Source organism: Phascolarctos cinereus, unplaced genomic scaffold (assembly GCF_003287225.1).
Source record: "Phascolarctos cinereus isolate Bilbo 61053 unplaced genomic scaffold, phaCin_HiC Scaffold_1;HRSCAF=81, whole genome shotgun sequence".
Taxonomy (NCBI): domain Eukaryota; kingdom Metazoa; phylum Chordata; class Mammalia; order Diprotodontia; family Phascolarctidae; genus Phascolarctos; species Phascolarctos cinereus.
In genome coordinates, this window is record NW_027555514.1 from 213882412 (window position 1) to 213897121 (window position 14710).

Below are 14710 nucleotides of genomic sequence, written 5' to 3' on the forward strand. Positions count from 1 at the left end.
TGTGGCAATGAGCCTCTGAACTCAGCCCCTCATTGAGATATGTATGGTCTATCTCTGGAGTCACACTCGAAGACTTTCAAGCTTGTTAAGACCTTGGACCTGCCAAGAGCTTACTTAATTCAACTGTCTGCATAGCCTTCAAGAACGCAATCTCAGTACCGAGGTGAGTCATGTTAGTAAGACTTGAGTGGAGGATTTAGCAACACAAATTCAAATCAGACAGCCAGGCACACTAGCAGGCACCCAATAAATTTTTGTTTGATGCATGAGTGAAGACCAGTCACTTCCCAAGTACTCATGTCACCCACCCCAGCCCTAGTGGGTTCCCCAAGAAAACCACTGGCATCTCACATCATTTTTTTTAATACTGTGTAATACAATTTTTTTTCTTTAAAATACAGTCTTTTTTGAGGTAGACAGACCACAACTCCAGAGCATGGATCAGACAGGAGATAAATATGCCCATGTACAATACATTGCAAAATGAGGTAGAAATGGTTAGTTACATACCTCCTCTCCCGACAAAATCTGGGAGGAGGAAGAAAAGGACCAGTTGGTAAAGTAGGGCATTGGCCCCTCCCAGGCCCCCTGCCCCTGGGATTCTTTGGTAAACCCTCCCAGCACCTCCCCCATGACCTGAAATCTTCAGCTCCACTGTCACCTGAAGATGTTTTAGCCCTTCTCCCCACCCAATTCCCCTTGAGGTAGGTGTATCTCTGTGCCCCCACTGTATAGATGGGTAGACTGAGACATCTTGGGGATTGGGGGAGAGGGGGAACTTTCCCCATGTGCAAAGTGGGGCCTGGGGGTAAACAGTGGGGAATAAAATAATATGAGGGAGGAAGAGTACCCAGCAAAAGAGAGGATCCCTGGGGCCTCCGGGGTGGGGAGGGAGTAGTCAATGAGGGATCTTCATACATATCTCTGCCAGAGAGCCAAGCCCACAAATCAGAGGAAAATTCCCTGGATGCTGGGGATTTTTTAGTAGGAAATCTGTAAAACCAATGCTACCCACCCACCTCTCCAGGATCTAGCTCATTCCCTCCCGGTCCCCCACCAAAAAAAGTCTGAGTGAGAACCTGCAAATCTCTTCTCTCCCCTGGTCTTCCCTATGTTTTTTCCTGTGATACAAATAGTCCTGCTGTTACTGAGAAGCCAGGGGGCAGGGCTAGATTTATAGGGGAGAAAGGAAAGGATAATGAAGGGCCAAAAGGAGGAAGGGTTAGATAGAAACAGGGGTGGAGGGAGAGACAGAGGGAGGAAAGGGAGAACCAAAACTAGGGAGGGATGATTCCCTTTCCCACTCCCAGGGCAAGACCTTGGACACAGCTTCCCCAGGGTCTGGACAGACCCTGCAAGACAGGTAAGCATGACCTAATGAAGAAACGGAATGGGGCAGCTAGATCCTGAGTGGTCCCGAGCTTTTCTCACTCCAGCCCTACCAGGGAGGATCTCAGAGATGCCCCAGCATCCCCTCTAGAGATCTCGGCTTCAGCCTAAACGTAAATACCAGGCTTCTAACCTAAGCTTGGGAACTGGGGGAGTTGAATGACTTTTGCCATGTTCCTCTCTGCCCTGTGGCTTGGATAGGGCCTAGTCTAGGCAATGGGAATCCTTGTCTTTTCCCTTCCCCCTGTTTCAAGAGCAAACACCAGGAGAGACACCCACTGGGGAGGCTTAGGTTAATTTCAGGTTGCTTGATGATTGGGTCAAGAAAGGCCACTGTTACAGGCTGGGCCACCTCCTTGGGGACCATGGGAACAGCTGGCTTCATTTAGGAGGGAGAGGTCCCAGTTAGAGCATCCTTCATCCCAGCATTAACACTCCAGGAGTCTTGAGGACCTGGGATGATGAGGGTAGGTCAATGGGGACAGTGTGAGACAGGAATGGAAAAGTAATCGAGGATGTGCATTAGGGGAAGAGAGAATGAAAAGAGGGGTGAGGCAGAGACAGGGCAGGGGGAGGTTATCAGGAAAGGAATCTGACACTGGGGGCTAATGACCATCCCTACTCCTAGTTCCATAGACCAAGGCACAGAAACACCTTCCATCAGTCACAGTCACATGTGGGTTAGCACAAGAAGAGCCCTGGGCATCTGGATGTGTGGAGAGGAGGGAAGCATCTCAATCTCTGAGATAAAGATTCCCATAGCCTGGTTTCCCAGTGAGATGGAGGGAAGGGGAAATGATTGGGGAGGAGCTTAGTACAAATACCCCGAAGACAGGAGGAAGGCTAAAATCTCTTATCCACCTTTGGGACTATCTATCCCAGGGGTAGGAAACCTGAGGCCTTGAGGCCACATGTGGCCCTCTAGGCCCTCAAGTGCAGCCCTTTGACTGAATCCAAACTTCACAGAACAAACCCTCTTAATAAAAGGATTTGTTCTGTAAAACTTGGCCTCAGTCAAAGGGCTGCACCCAAGGACCTGAATCCCCCACCCTGAATCCCTTGCACTTTGAGATATGGACAGGGTGGAGAAGATCCCTTGGGCTTGCGGTCAGTTCCCAGGAGAGGAGTGTCCATGACAGGATGCAAAGCTGCCTAGGACGCCACTACTGGGAGTCTCTGGTATAGGTGGGAAGAAGCAAACAGATATTTCACTTCATCCTTAGCCGTCCTCTCTCCTCATCTTCCGCTCTAATCCAGGGCCCTAAGACTGCATTTTCCTTATTATTAGAACCAGGACACCAATCTTTTTCCCATTCCAACTATGGAAAACTCAACTTTCCCTGAACCTTCTAAGGTAGCCCTGAGAACTATTTGCCCAGGTATTTATGAGCCCCTACTAGGCACCACTGCTGCTTCCCTATTCCCACCAATTAAGAAACAAAACCCTTCCAGAGACCTCGTAGCACAAATTTACATCTGAACGAAGGATGGGGTCCTAAATCCCAGGAGGTGAGATGAGGTGACTTTCAAGGAGCTTCCCTTCCTAGCCACCATCCATTAGAGCCCCCTGAACTCCTGCCAAACCCTCAGGGCCCTTTCCTCCTCCCAGCTCTAGAGATGACCAGCACACAGAGCTTCTGAATTAGGATAAGAAAGGTCCCAGGACACAGGGTAGGGTTTGGGTCTTTTTTCAGATAGCTTTTTCAAAACTCACTTCTCTGTAGAATCCAGCAGGAGACAGGCAGAGAGAAAGGGACTGAGGGATATAAGGATGTCCAAGATGGAGGGGAAGAGGGGGTAAGGAACATCCCTTGCCTTAAATAACCAAACCCAGCCACTCCACCCCAAACCCTATACTTATGGCCTCAGACCTGGAAAAGAAGCCCCAGAAATACATTCAGCTTCCCTTCCAGAAAGAGCTGGGAGTTGGGAGGAGGGCCAGGGGTCAAGGAATTTCTGATGCTAGTTCTGTTTCCCAAGCCCTTTTTGGGGGGAAGTTGCTCTCAGCCCCAGTGGGGAACACAGGAGAGCAGCTAAATTCAAAGACATTCTTTCTGGGGTTTCTTCCTGAGTCATTAAAAAAAAGACAGAAAACAGCAACTTCTACAAACCTTACAAAAATAACAGGGAGGTCTAGAATATTAAACATGCTACTCCCCCTACTCCAAAAAAAAATCCCTCACTTGGGGTATTATTTGGCCTTTTTTTGGCTCCCCCAGGCTAGAAGGTAGCCTGGGGTGGCAGAGTAGGGGTCCCAGGAAGGAGACAGAAATAAAGAGTATTGAATTATTTCCCCATTCCTGGGATCTTTAAGCGGACAGAGGCTAGAGACCCCCTCGTCTGCTATTCGTGAATACTGCTCTAGCTATCTATAGCTAGGGACAAAATGTCAGAGATGAAGAGACAAGAGAAGAAGGGAGACACAGAAAGAGACAAGCAAAGAGAGGGCAGTGAATAAGATGGGGGAGAATAAACAGAGTAAGACTGATGGAAATGGGATGAGAGGCTGAAAGAGGCCCAGAAAGACAAGAAGACATAGAGAGGCAGGGAAAGATGGAGACGAGACAGTGGGAAGACAGAAAACAAGACAACCATCTCCACAAAAGAGAGGCACAGATGGAAAGAAAGATTCCTGGGACCAGAGGTCACTTAGCCCAGGGCTGGGGTAATAAATAGTAGAGACCTGAGTATATTGAGCCTTCCTTGGGTGACCAGGCAGGCCCAAAGCATCTTCCTGACCGCAGAAGGAAGAAGCCAATTCCCCTCCCTCCCCCCCGCCCTCCCCACATTCTTCCCATACATCCCTCCCTGATACCGCCTGGTTACAGAGACATCCCAAAGTAGTTAATGCTCCCTGCTAAGGAGAGGGGTGGGAGGGGGCACCCCCCCATCCATTAGTGTCCTGAGCCATACATCTTGTCCCATTCTACATACAAGTCCAACTCCTTGGGTGAGGCTTGGGGACACACTTTGGCCAAAGCTGCCTCAAAGTCTTTGTAGGAGGGGGCCGGCTGCAACCCTGGGAGGCCCCCCCCAGCTCTGGCCACTGCCTGCTGGCACAGCTGTACCAGCTCACCCCCTGAGTATCCCTGTGTGCCCCGCACCAGAGCTGAAAGCTCCCCCTCGCTCAGCCCACAACCCTGCTGGGCCAGTGCCCGCTGGAGGATCTGCCCACGGGCAGATGCATCAGGGAGGGGACACATAGAATCGGTGAGCAAAGCGCCGCCGGGCAGCCTCATCCAGCGCCCCAGGCCTGGGGGTGGTGCCCACCACCACCACCCCCTCCCCACTGGTGCCACCCCCTCCATCCAGGTAAGCCAGGAGCTGGGCCTGCAGGCTTCCAGAGGTGGGGGCCTCATCCTGGGCAGGCAGAAGGGCTTCCAGCTCGCTGATCACCAGCACAGCAGGTGGACGGCATCGGGCAGCAAAGAAGGCAGCCTGGAGGAGACGCCCACCCTCCCCTGCACCCTGGGCTGCCAAGGCTGCCCCACTCAGGCGCAGCAGCATGGAGCCCAGCTGGGTGGAGAGGCACCGGCCCAGGAGGGACTTGCCTGCACCCCGAGGGCCAAAAAGCAGCAGAGTCCGAGGTGGGCAAGGCCCACGTGAATACGTGGCTGGTCTCAACATGGGCCATACCAGCTCCTCTTCAAGGGCGGCCTTGAGGGGGCCCTGCCCGGCAATGTCAGCCCATTGCACTGGGGGGCCACAGTCCACCATCTTGCTGGTCACTAGCTCCAGAGCCACAGGGTCCACACCCTTGGGAGGCTCCCCCGGGACAGCAAAGCCCCCCCCGAGAGGGTGGAGCCAGCCCTCGCTCCACAGACACCCGCTCTGGGAACTTCTCAAAGGACTCTTGGTGTGGGGTGTAGGCTGGAGAGCCCAGCACCTTAAGAGAAGGACCCCCACTACCACCGTACTTTCCCAACACCTCCTCCCTGGTCCCTGGCAGCTTCCCTCGGAAACCGTTGCCTTGGCATTCACCATTGTTGTTTGAAGGAGGGTAGGGGGGACCATCGGGGATGGGGGGTTTGGTGGGCTCATAACCATACTTGTGGTATCGGCCTTCCCCACCTTCATCAAATGCCTTGCGCTTTAGTGAAATGCCTGGCTCGCTCCCTGGTGGGGGAGGCTGGAAACTGTAGGCTGCAGGTGTTGGTGGGGCAGGGGCTGGTGGGGGCAAGGGGGTGGGTGTTGCCAGACCCGAGGAAAGGTAAGGGGCAGGGGGTGGGGGTGGGGGGAGGCCCCCAAATCCAGGCTGGGCTGGGTAGCCCCCTGAGGGGTAGTTGTACAGGGAGCTGGAGGGGCCATAGCCAGGGGGAGGAGGTGGCTGGAGGAGCCCTGCTGAGGGTGGTGGGGGCAGAGCTGCACTTGCTTGCCCACAGTACCCAGTGGCAAGGTACCCCCCACCATATCCAGGACCATACTCTGGCCCTCCAGACGGCCCCCCACAGGCATTGCCAGTGTATAGAGGTTCAGGAAGACTCCCGGATAATACGGGAGACCCTCCTAGGCCTCCTGGCCCCCCTCCCACACCCCCACTGGCTGACTTCGTTCCTGGGAGACCCTCATGGAGGGAGGTAACTGGGTATGGCGGCTCTGTCCCAGGTGTTCCAGGCCAGGACTCCGCATCTCCCTTTGGCCCCATTGATGGCCCCAAAGGTGGCTTCAGCATATCCACCCAGGGCAGGCCTGTCATAGGGAGAGTTGAGGACACCTGAGTACTTCTCAGCATAGCGCTTGAGGAGATTGGAGGCTGTGAGAGTAGAGATGTCATCGTGGGCCCAGGCATAGTGGCATCGCTGACGGCCCGCAGAGGACAGCTCCAACTTGTGGGCTGGCGACGGAGTGGTAGAAGAGACATCCAGGTGCTGATCTGCCCACTGATTGAGGGGCTGGGCATGTTCTGGTGTCCAGTGCATCTTCGACAGAACTGGAGAAACAGAAGAAAGGAATCTGTGAAACCCAAACCTAGGCCTTGCCAAGGCTGCTCAGTCCAGTGAGGGCGTCAACCAGGGTCAGACCCAGAGAGCCTCCAGCTGTCAAGTCCTCCCCCTAGACTTAAAAGGGGTCTTCAAAACAGACAGGGTCAGATTTGTTGACCCCTGGCCTATACGACCCCACAGCATGGGTTAAACCTTGGGAGCTCATCCAGGATGTTAGGGGTTAATTTACAATCAACCTCAAGTGCCTAATTCCTCTTTAGGAGCCCCACCCACCTTTGAGGCTCTAACAAGGTTTTCATTTGTTTTAAAAGATTCAAGCTGCTTATTCTATTACGGCATATATCTGGACAACTGTCCGAAATCCTACAGATTTTAGGTTCACAGGTAGGGGGCTTCCTGAATGCTTAAAAATCTTGAGTGCTGTCTCTTTTTGGATCAAACTGATTGGAGCCCCAGATCACCTGGGCCCCTTACAGCTATAACACACATGTATGCACTTACAGATGCATAAAAAACAACACGACCCAACAGGGTAAGCCTGGAGCATCTCTCTTGGCAGCATCATATGCATGCACCAGAAAAGCCACGTGTTGATTCCTCTAGCCATCTACCACTAAGGAGTTGTATGACCCTAGGTAAGTTACCTCCCTTTTCTGAAACAACGGTTTCTTCCTTACAAAATGAGAGGGTTGGCCATGAACAGACAGACACATATGCACAGGTATAGATGCATACAACCCAGAATACATTTTCAAAGATATATACACATGCATGTCCATTTGACTTGGGTTCAAAACCATATTCTGGTGCATATTGTCTGAATGACTTTGGCCAAGCTGGTTCCCATTTCTTGTCCTCAGTTTCACAGAATCACAGAATTCAGATTTGCAAGGGGCCACAAAGGCCGTCTAAACCCACTGGGACCTTAGGTGTCTTCTCTACAACCTAGGCAACAGCTGCTCGCCCAGCCTTTGCCTGAAGACCTTCACTGAAGGGGAACTCACCACCTCCAGAGGCATAGCTCCCCTGATTAGAAAGTTTTCCTAATATCAAGCCTAAGTTCTCTACCCAAATCAGGGGGTGCTAGAGGCAGTTGCTGCCAGCTGGCTTTGAAATTTTCATTGTGAGCATTTATACCTTGGAAATAACAAACACTACAACTCAGGGCTTGATTCATTGTTTTGCTGATTGTCTAGACTTAAGAAAGTGATGGAGAAAATGTTAATAATGTGAATTAAATTTAAAAGCATGAAGAGAGCCGTTTGTTAAACATTTCATCAGCAGGCCTCTGATTAAGCAGACCCAGTTCAATATTTCTTTCACGTAAAAGCCCTTTAAATGCTTGAAGGCATGCTTACTTTGGCAACATATATACTAAAATTGGAATGATATAGAAAAGATTACCATGAACCCTGTGCAAGGGTGACAGGCAGACTGGGGAAAGGTGCTATATTTCTAGATAGATAGATGGATGAATGGATAGATCAACAGAAAAATGGATTCGACAGACATACACAGATCAAAGATAGACAGAGATAGATAAGACAAATAGATTTGACAGACATGGGATACATAGATAGATGAATAAACAGATGGACAGGAAGACACAGACTAGACAGACAGGCAGGCAGATAGAAAGACAGATTAGACAGATGGACATAGATCAGACAGACAGATTAGACAAATAGATCAGAAAGACACAGATAGATATATAGATTAGACAGACAGACACAGGTAAGACAGACAGACAAATAGATTAATCAGACAGAAAGACAGATAGACACACAGAAAGGTGGAACAGACAGATGGACATGGCTCAGACAGATAAATAGGTTAAACAGATAATTAGAAAGACACAGATTAGACATAGATAGATACATAGCTTAGACAGACAGGTAAAACAGACAGACAAATAGATGAGTCAAACAGATTAGACAGAAAGAGTGAGAAAGTGAGAAAGAGAGAGGGAAGAAAGAGAGAGAGAAAGAGAGGGCGTACTTGGTGCTAAGTATTATGAATACAAAAACAAGCAAAAAAGGCAATCTGTACCCTAAAGGAGTTTACATTCAAATAGGGGAAGACAATACACATAGGGAAGTGAAAAGCAAGACAGGAGAGAAGCTCAAAGGGTGGGTGAAGCCAGGAATGAAGTGAGCACACCTAGCTCAGGCCTCCTCTGAGATGGTGGTTTAGGCTAGCAACATATCAGTAAGGGGAGACAGATAAAAGGCTACTGGAGAAGAGACAGAGAAGTCCAGAGAATGACTTGAGTCAGACAGACCAACTGGGAAACACAAATTGCAATAATATAATTGAGAAGTGACGAACTAAGGTGGTCATTGTGTGAATAAAGAGAAGAGATATGAAAAGAGAGATGCTGTGGACATAGAAATGGCAAGATATGGCAACTGACTATGTATGGGAAAAGGGAGGATGAGTAGCCAAGGATAATGCCAAGGTTGCCAATGTGGGAAACTGGAAAAAATGGTCTTGCTCTTGGCAGAGACAGGGAAGTTGATCAAAGGAATGTCTTTGGGGGGGAAAGAGAATGAGTTCTGTTTTGGACATGTTGAGTTTAAGATCTTTCTGGGACATGGAGTTGGAAATGTCCAATAAGCAGTTTGCGATTTGGGATAGAAGAGAGACTCAGAATAGCTCAGAAGAGAGACTAAGACTGAATACATAGATTGATGAATCATTTGCATAGTCATCTGCATAATTAAACCCATAGGAGCTAATGAGGTCAGAAAGGGACAGGAGGAAGGGAAAGAGAGGAAGGGAGGGAAGGGGAGAGACAGAGATAGAGAGGCAGAGACAGAAGGGGGTGCTTAGCCTTCGGGTACACTCATATTTAGAGGCTAGAATAGCAATTAGCCAAGGAGACTGAAACGGAGCAGTGAGAGAGAGGGGAGAACCTGGAGGGAGTAATGTCAAGAAAACCCAGAGAAGAGAGAGTATCTAGGAGGAGAGGGTGGCCAACGGTGTCAAAGGCTGCAGAGAGAGGTCAAGAAGGATGAGGACTGAGAAAAGGCCATTGGATCTGGCAATTAAGAGATCACTAGGAGCTTTGGAGAGAGCAGGTTCAGCTGAGTGATGAGGTCAGAGGCCAGATTTGTTGAGAAGTAAGTGAGAAGAGAGGAAGTAGAGGTGACAAGTGAGAGTAGCTTTTTCTAGGAGCTCAGTAGAGAAAGTGAAGAGGGATATAGGACAATAGCTCAAGGGTCTAATGAAGGTTTTTTGTTTTTGTTTTTGTTCTGTTTTGTTTTTTAAGAATGAGGAAGACTTGGGCTGTTGGTAGACCACAGGAAAGAAACCAGTGCATAAGAACAACACCATTAACAACAACGGTAGCTAGCATTTATATAGGACTTTATATAGACCTTTATATATGTTACCTCACTTAGTATATGGAGAGATTGAAGTTTAGCAAGAGGAGGAAGGTGATTGAGAGGAGAATCCACGAGAAAAGACAGGGGGGGGATGGAATCGAGGGCAATTCGCTCCCATGTCTTTTAAACATCTAAGCTGGGTAATTAATTCCCTTAGCAACCGCATCAGTCTCATTAGAAAATTCCCCTTTTCACTCCTCACAGGAACTGCTTCTAGTTTAGTCTTCAGAATTTAATTTCTGAGAGTTTCCCATTCTACCTGAGCTGATTTGTGCCCCATAGAACTGGCATCTGTGGGATCCAGCTATCCTTTCTCTGAACTCTTACTTTATCTGTAAAATGAAAAGGTTGGACTAGATTATCTCGAAAGTTTATAGCTTCAGATCCAATGAATGATCCTTCATGTACACACAGGCATAGACTGTGAATCTTGGGTAAGTGCGTCCTGACAATTGGCCCTGTCCCCTTATCCTCAAGGTTTTCTGGTAGGCCCAGCTCCTCTTATCACACTCCACCCAATCAGATAGAAATGATGAAAGGGATGAATGGGAGCCAAAGAGGTCTCAGGGCTCCCAAGGGTCAGTCAACCACAGTAGAATTACCTAGTGTTCTAACTGACAGACTTCTGATTTTACTTTGCCTATCCTTTCCCCAGACACATTCATTTTTCTGTCAAGTCTCCCTATTATTAAAGAGACACACAACAGATCCACTGGCCTTACTCCCTTTAGATGTATCATTGCTTTTGGGTGGAAAAGGGACTAGAAAAAGAGAGAGAACTTGGAACTTAAATTTTTTTAAAATGAATGTTATGACTACACATGTATAACCTATATTGATTGCTTGCCTTCTCAATGAGGGTGGTGAGGAGGGAAGGAGAGAATTTGACCTCAACATGTTAAAAATGAATGTTAAAAATTGTTTTACATGTAATTAGGGGGAAATAAAATACTAAACACAAAAATGTTAAAATAAATTAATTTTTAAAAAATATATATCATAGCTTAGTGGACAGAGCACTAGATTTTGAGTTGAGACTGGTTCAACTGCTGGCTTAACTACTTAATATTCATCCCTATTTTGGAAGGTCAGTGGGGTACTCTAGCAATCTGTGCTTAGCCCTCTGCTATTTATTTTTTTTTATCAATGACTTGAAAAAAAATAGATGGAATTCCTATTGTGAGATGAAGGAATGATTTTAAAAAGCATTCGTTAAGTGTCTACTACATGGAAAATACTCTCTAGGTGCCAGGGATATAAACAGAAAGGTAAGAGACACTTTGCTCCCATTCTAATAGAGGGAGACGATACACATGGAACATTTTAGCTGTCAGTCAAATGGAAAGACCAGGTGGTAGTAACAGCCTAATTAGAACATAAAATGAAAGGGTCAGGATTCATAAAGATCTCGACAGGCTTAGAACATTGGGACGAGTCAATAAGATGAAGTATAAAAGTATTGTTACCTTTGCTCTGTAAACCAAGTTAGACTGAGGAAGAATGAACCATGCATGGAGAGAGACTAACTTCCTAAGCCTAATGCCTTGTAGATAGAAGAAGCATAATAAATTATTGTTTATTTGAATCCAAAAGGAACTGGAGAATTATCTGGTTTTTCCATCCTCCATATGGTAAATCAACCAACCTATCCCATTTCTGCCTGCTCTCCCTTCCAGGCTGGAGAAAGACTTATTCCCAATTTCCATTGGCAAGTCAATTTAAGGAGATCTCCCTTTTCTCCTTTTAAACTTGCTATATGATGACCAACCTGTTGGACTGCAATCCTGAGAATGAAGGAAGAGGGCAAGGAATAACAATAATCGATAACGATAATTAACATTTATATAGCACTTATTATGTGCCAGGCACTGTGCTAAGTGCTATGGGATTATTATGTCATTTGACCCTCACAACAACCCTGGGAGGTAGGCATTATTATTATCCCTGTACTACAGACAAGGAAACTGAGGCAAACAGAGGTTGGGTGACTTGCCTAAGGTCACACAGCTGGTGGTTGTCTGAGGCTGGATTTGAACTCAGGTCTTCTTGAAAACTCTAGGTCTAGTGCTCTGTGTGCTGTGCCACCTAGCTGTTCCAGGAAATATGCTCCATGGAGCAAAGGTAGTAGGGTAGTTCATCTAGGTAAGAGGATAAAAGTGTGGTCTGGGAAGAGTTGCCATGCCAATATTAGAAAGGTGGAGAGGGCTGGGCTTTCATTTTTGCCTTCTATTTTAAACTTACAAACCCTGCCAGACATCACTACCTGCTAGTTACATTTTTTTAAAAAATGTAACTGTCTACAAGGTAAATAAAACCAGTTTTCTGAGTTTTCCACTAAAACATGTTTTAAAGATAAAAATTGTTGAATATTAATAGATAGCTGAAAAATAGTTATATGCGAATTAAAGGTTTTGGTTTCCAAAGCCCTTTCTAATTAGTAGCACGTGTAAGGAAGACACTTGAACCTCCTTCCCTCCTAAGTGCTACAAAAACTTGCGGAGTATTAGCTCCCCAAAATGTCACCAGCCTTTTCTCTCCATGGTCAGGGACCAAGTCTTACATATCTTGGTGTACGACAATATCCCCTACACTGCTTTTACATTGTTAGACTCCCCCAAACAACATTTGTTGAATGAATAATTTCTGAAACCTCTTCTTCCTCATTCTACCACAGGAGACCTTGCAGAACTGATCAGGGGAGAGTTGGCTAATACTTGCCTGGTCCTACGTGAGCTGTTCCGAAGCCCGCCCCACCCACATGACATACCTGCTCTTGGCTTGTTTAGGTGTGTAAGTGCCTTGCAGTCAGAAAAGTTCCACTAACACTCGCTGTGCAATCCCCTGGGGCCTCCTTGGGCCTGTTTGCTCTTTGGTTAAATGGGTCCATACTCCTTTCAGCACTCCCCTCCCAACGATGAAGTGAGGAAAGCACCATACAAACATGAGCCATTGTGAAATATCTGACTTGGCCTTTCGTTCTTCAGATGAGGAAACTGAGTCCCAGAAACGAAACGCCTTGTCCAAAGTCACAGAATGAATTCCTGGCAAAGATTATCCTAGAAATAATCCATGGCCTCTTAAAACTCTCTGCTCTAGCTCATGCTGCTAAATCTCTAACTTAGTAAGTGGGATTTCCCTTTCCCCAGGGGGGTAGAGGTGGGGGGAGTGCCCTGAATACACATTGAACCTTCCCTATTGCATTGTTTTCTAAGGGGAAAAATTAGCATAAAGCTGGTTTGTTTAGGACTCCATCTAAGGAAGTTTAGTTACTAAGGTATACAAAGGACCACTATTTATAAGGGAAAGGGTAAGTACTATATGCCAGGATCTGCGTTAAGAGCTTTACCATATTATCTCATTTGACGTTCACAACAACCCTCGGAAGTAGGTAAAATTATTATTCCCATTTTACCGTTGAGAAAATCGAGGCAGACAGGGCTTCAATCACTTGCCCACAATCAGCGAGTGTCTGAAGTTGAATTTGAACTCAGATCTTCCTGACTCAAGGCCCAGTGCTCTATTTACTGAAGAAAGAGGGTATCATGGTACCTAGGGCCCTTGACTCTGAAGTTGTTAAATGATTGGAAGGCTCGGAACATGTGGAGGTTCGATATGTGGTGCGATAAAGAGACATTACTTCCCCCATGAAGATTTTACAGTCTCACCCACCTCCTGGCAGAGAGGCAATGGACCAGAGGTGGGTGCACAATGAGGCATTCTTTCTCCAGCACAGCTGGAATTGGGGATTTGTTTTGCATGACTATGGTTATTTGTTCTAAAGGAGAGCTTTTCTTTTTGTTTTTCTGGGGTGGGAGGGGGAGTAGGAAAGCAATGCCAAAGAGTAATGGGGGGGGAGTAGTTTTTTAAAGGATGAAAAGAAAGAAAAGAGCTTAAACAAATCATATAAAAATAAACAGAAGAGAAAAGAAGAAAATTGAGAAGGGGACACAGATAAGCAAGGAACAGTCGAAACTACTCTGTTAAATTTTAATCTTTGAAAAAACCACCAAGCTGTGTGTAGAGCAGGAGTTCTTAATTTAGGGGTAAAGTTCTTAGAGGCCCTCGACTTGGGGTAGATTTCAGGGAGTCCATGAACTTGGATGTAAAAAAATAATTGCCTTGTTATTTTCACTGACCTCTAGCTAAAATTTAGCATTTCCTTTAATTATTGAAAAACATGATTCTGAGAAAGGGTCCATAGGTTTCACCAGATGGTCAAAAGGGTCTGTGACACAAAGAAGATAAGAACTCTGACACTGAGGAGAAAAGCTCAAACAGTGCACATCAGAAGTTCAAAATTCCGTATACCATCTGCTTTCTTTTTTTCTTCTATACTGAAATGTTCGTGTTTGTTGATGTTAAGCTCATAATAAAAAAGAAAAAATTTAAAAGGTTCTCTAGCCTCCATACCCCCCCAATATCTCAGGCTGGGACAAAGGGGGCCTTGGGAGGGGAGGATCCTATTGTCCTCTGTCTCCCGATGGAAATCTCATTAATCTATTCACTACAGCTCTGACAGGCCTTTTATGGAAGCCTTTTTGTCAATTGGGGGTGGGGGGACCTGGCTCACTGGGCATGGAAGTCCACATCCTCTTCAAATGCCAACCCCCCCCCCAGTTGCTTCAAGTAGGGGAATAAAAGAGGACATGGCAAAGAGAAAAAGGTTCTCAAAAAGGAGAAGGATACAACAGAGAGGGGCAAGAAAAGAAAAAAGAGATGGAGAAGGGGGAAAGGGAAAGGGGAGAGGTTACTTTTGCTTTTGTATCCCTAGCACTTAGCAGTGTTTGGTATACAGTCGGCACTTAATAAATGCTTGTGGATTGATTGATTAAAAGAAGAGAGAGAAGGGCATAAGAATAGGGAATGGAGAGAGGTCTGCTGAATTAACATTGACCTCCCCCCCCATGCTACTCCTTGTTAACCCTACCCTTTTCACTTGTTCCCGTCTTAGAAAAGGAACCCCTCCTCTCCCTTTCTGCCATCCAGCAC

General features: G+C 46.9%; 1 protein-coding gene and 1 non-coding gene across 2 annotated transcripts in view; one reads left to right on the top strand and one right to left on the bottom strand.

Annotated features, from left to right (window-relative positions):
* Nucleotides 1–4178: 4178 nt before the first annotated feature.
* The window catches only part of FIGNL2 (fidgetin like 2), a 48679-nt gene continuing 38147 nt past the window's right edge, over nt 4179–14710 (bottom strand). The window contains 4 exon segments of the mRNA XM_020966285.2: nt 4179–4583; nt 4585–5178; nt 5180–6025; nt 6027–6319. Of these exon segments, the coding sequence (XP_020821944.1) occupies nt 4284–4583; nt 4585–5178; nt 5180–6025; nt 6027–6308 (2022 nt within the window). The 5' untranslated portion in view covers nt 6309–6319 and the 3' untranslated portion in view covers nt 4179–4283.
* On the top strand, nt 7683–7789 carry LOC144455160 (U6 spliceosomal RNA). The gene has a single exon (XR_013483871.1). It is a non-coding gene; the product is annotated as a U6 spliceosomal RNA (small nuclear RNA).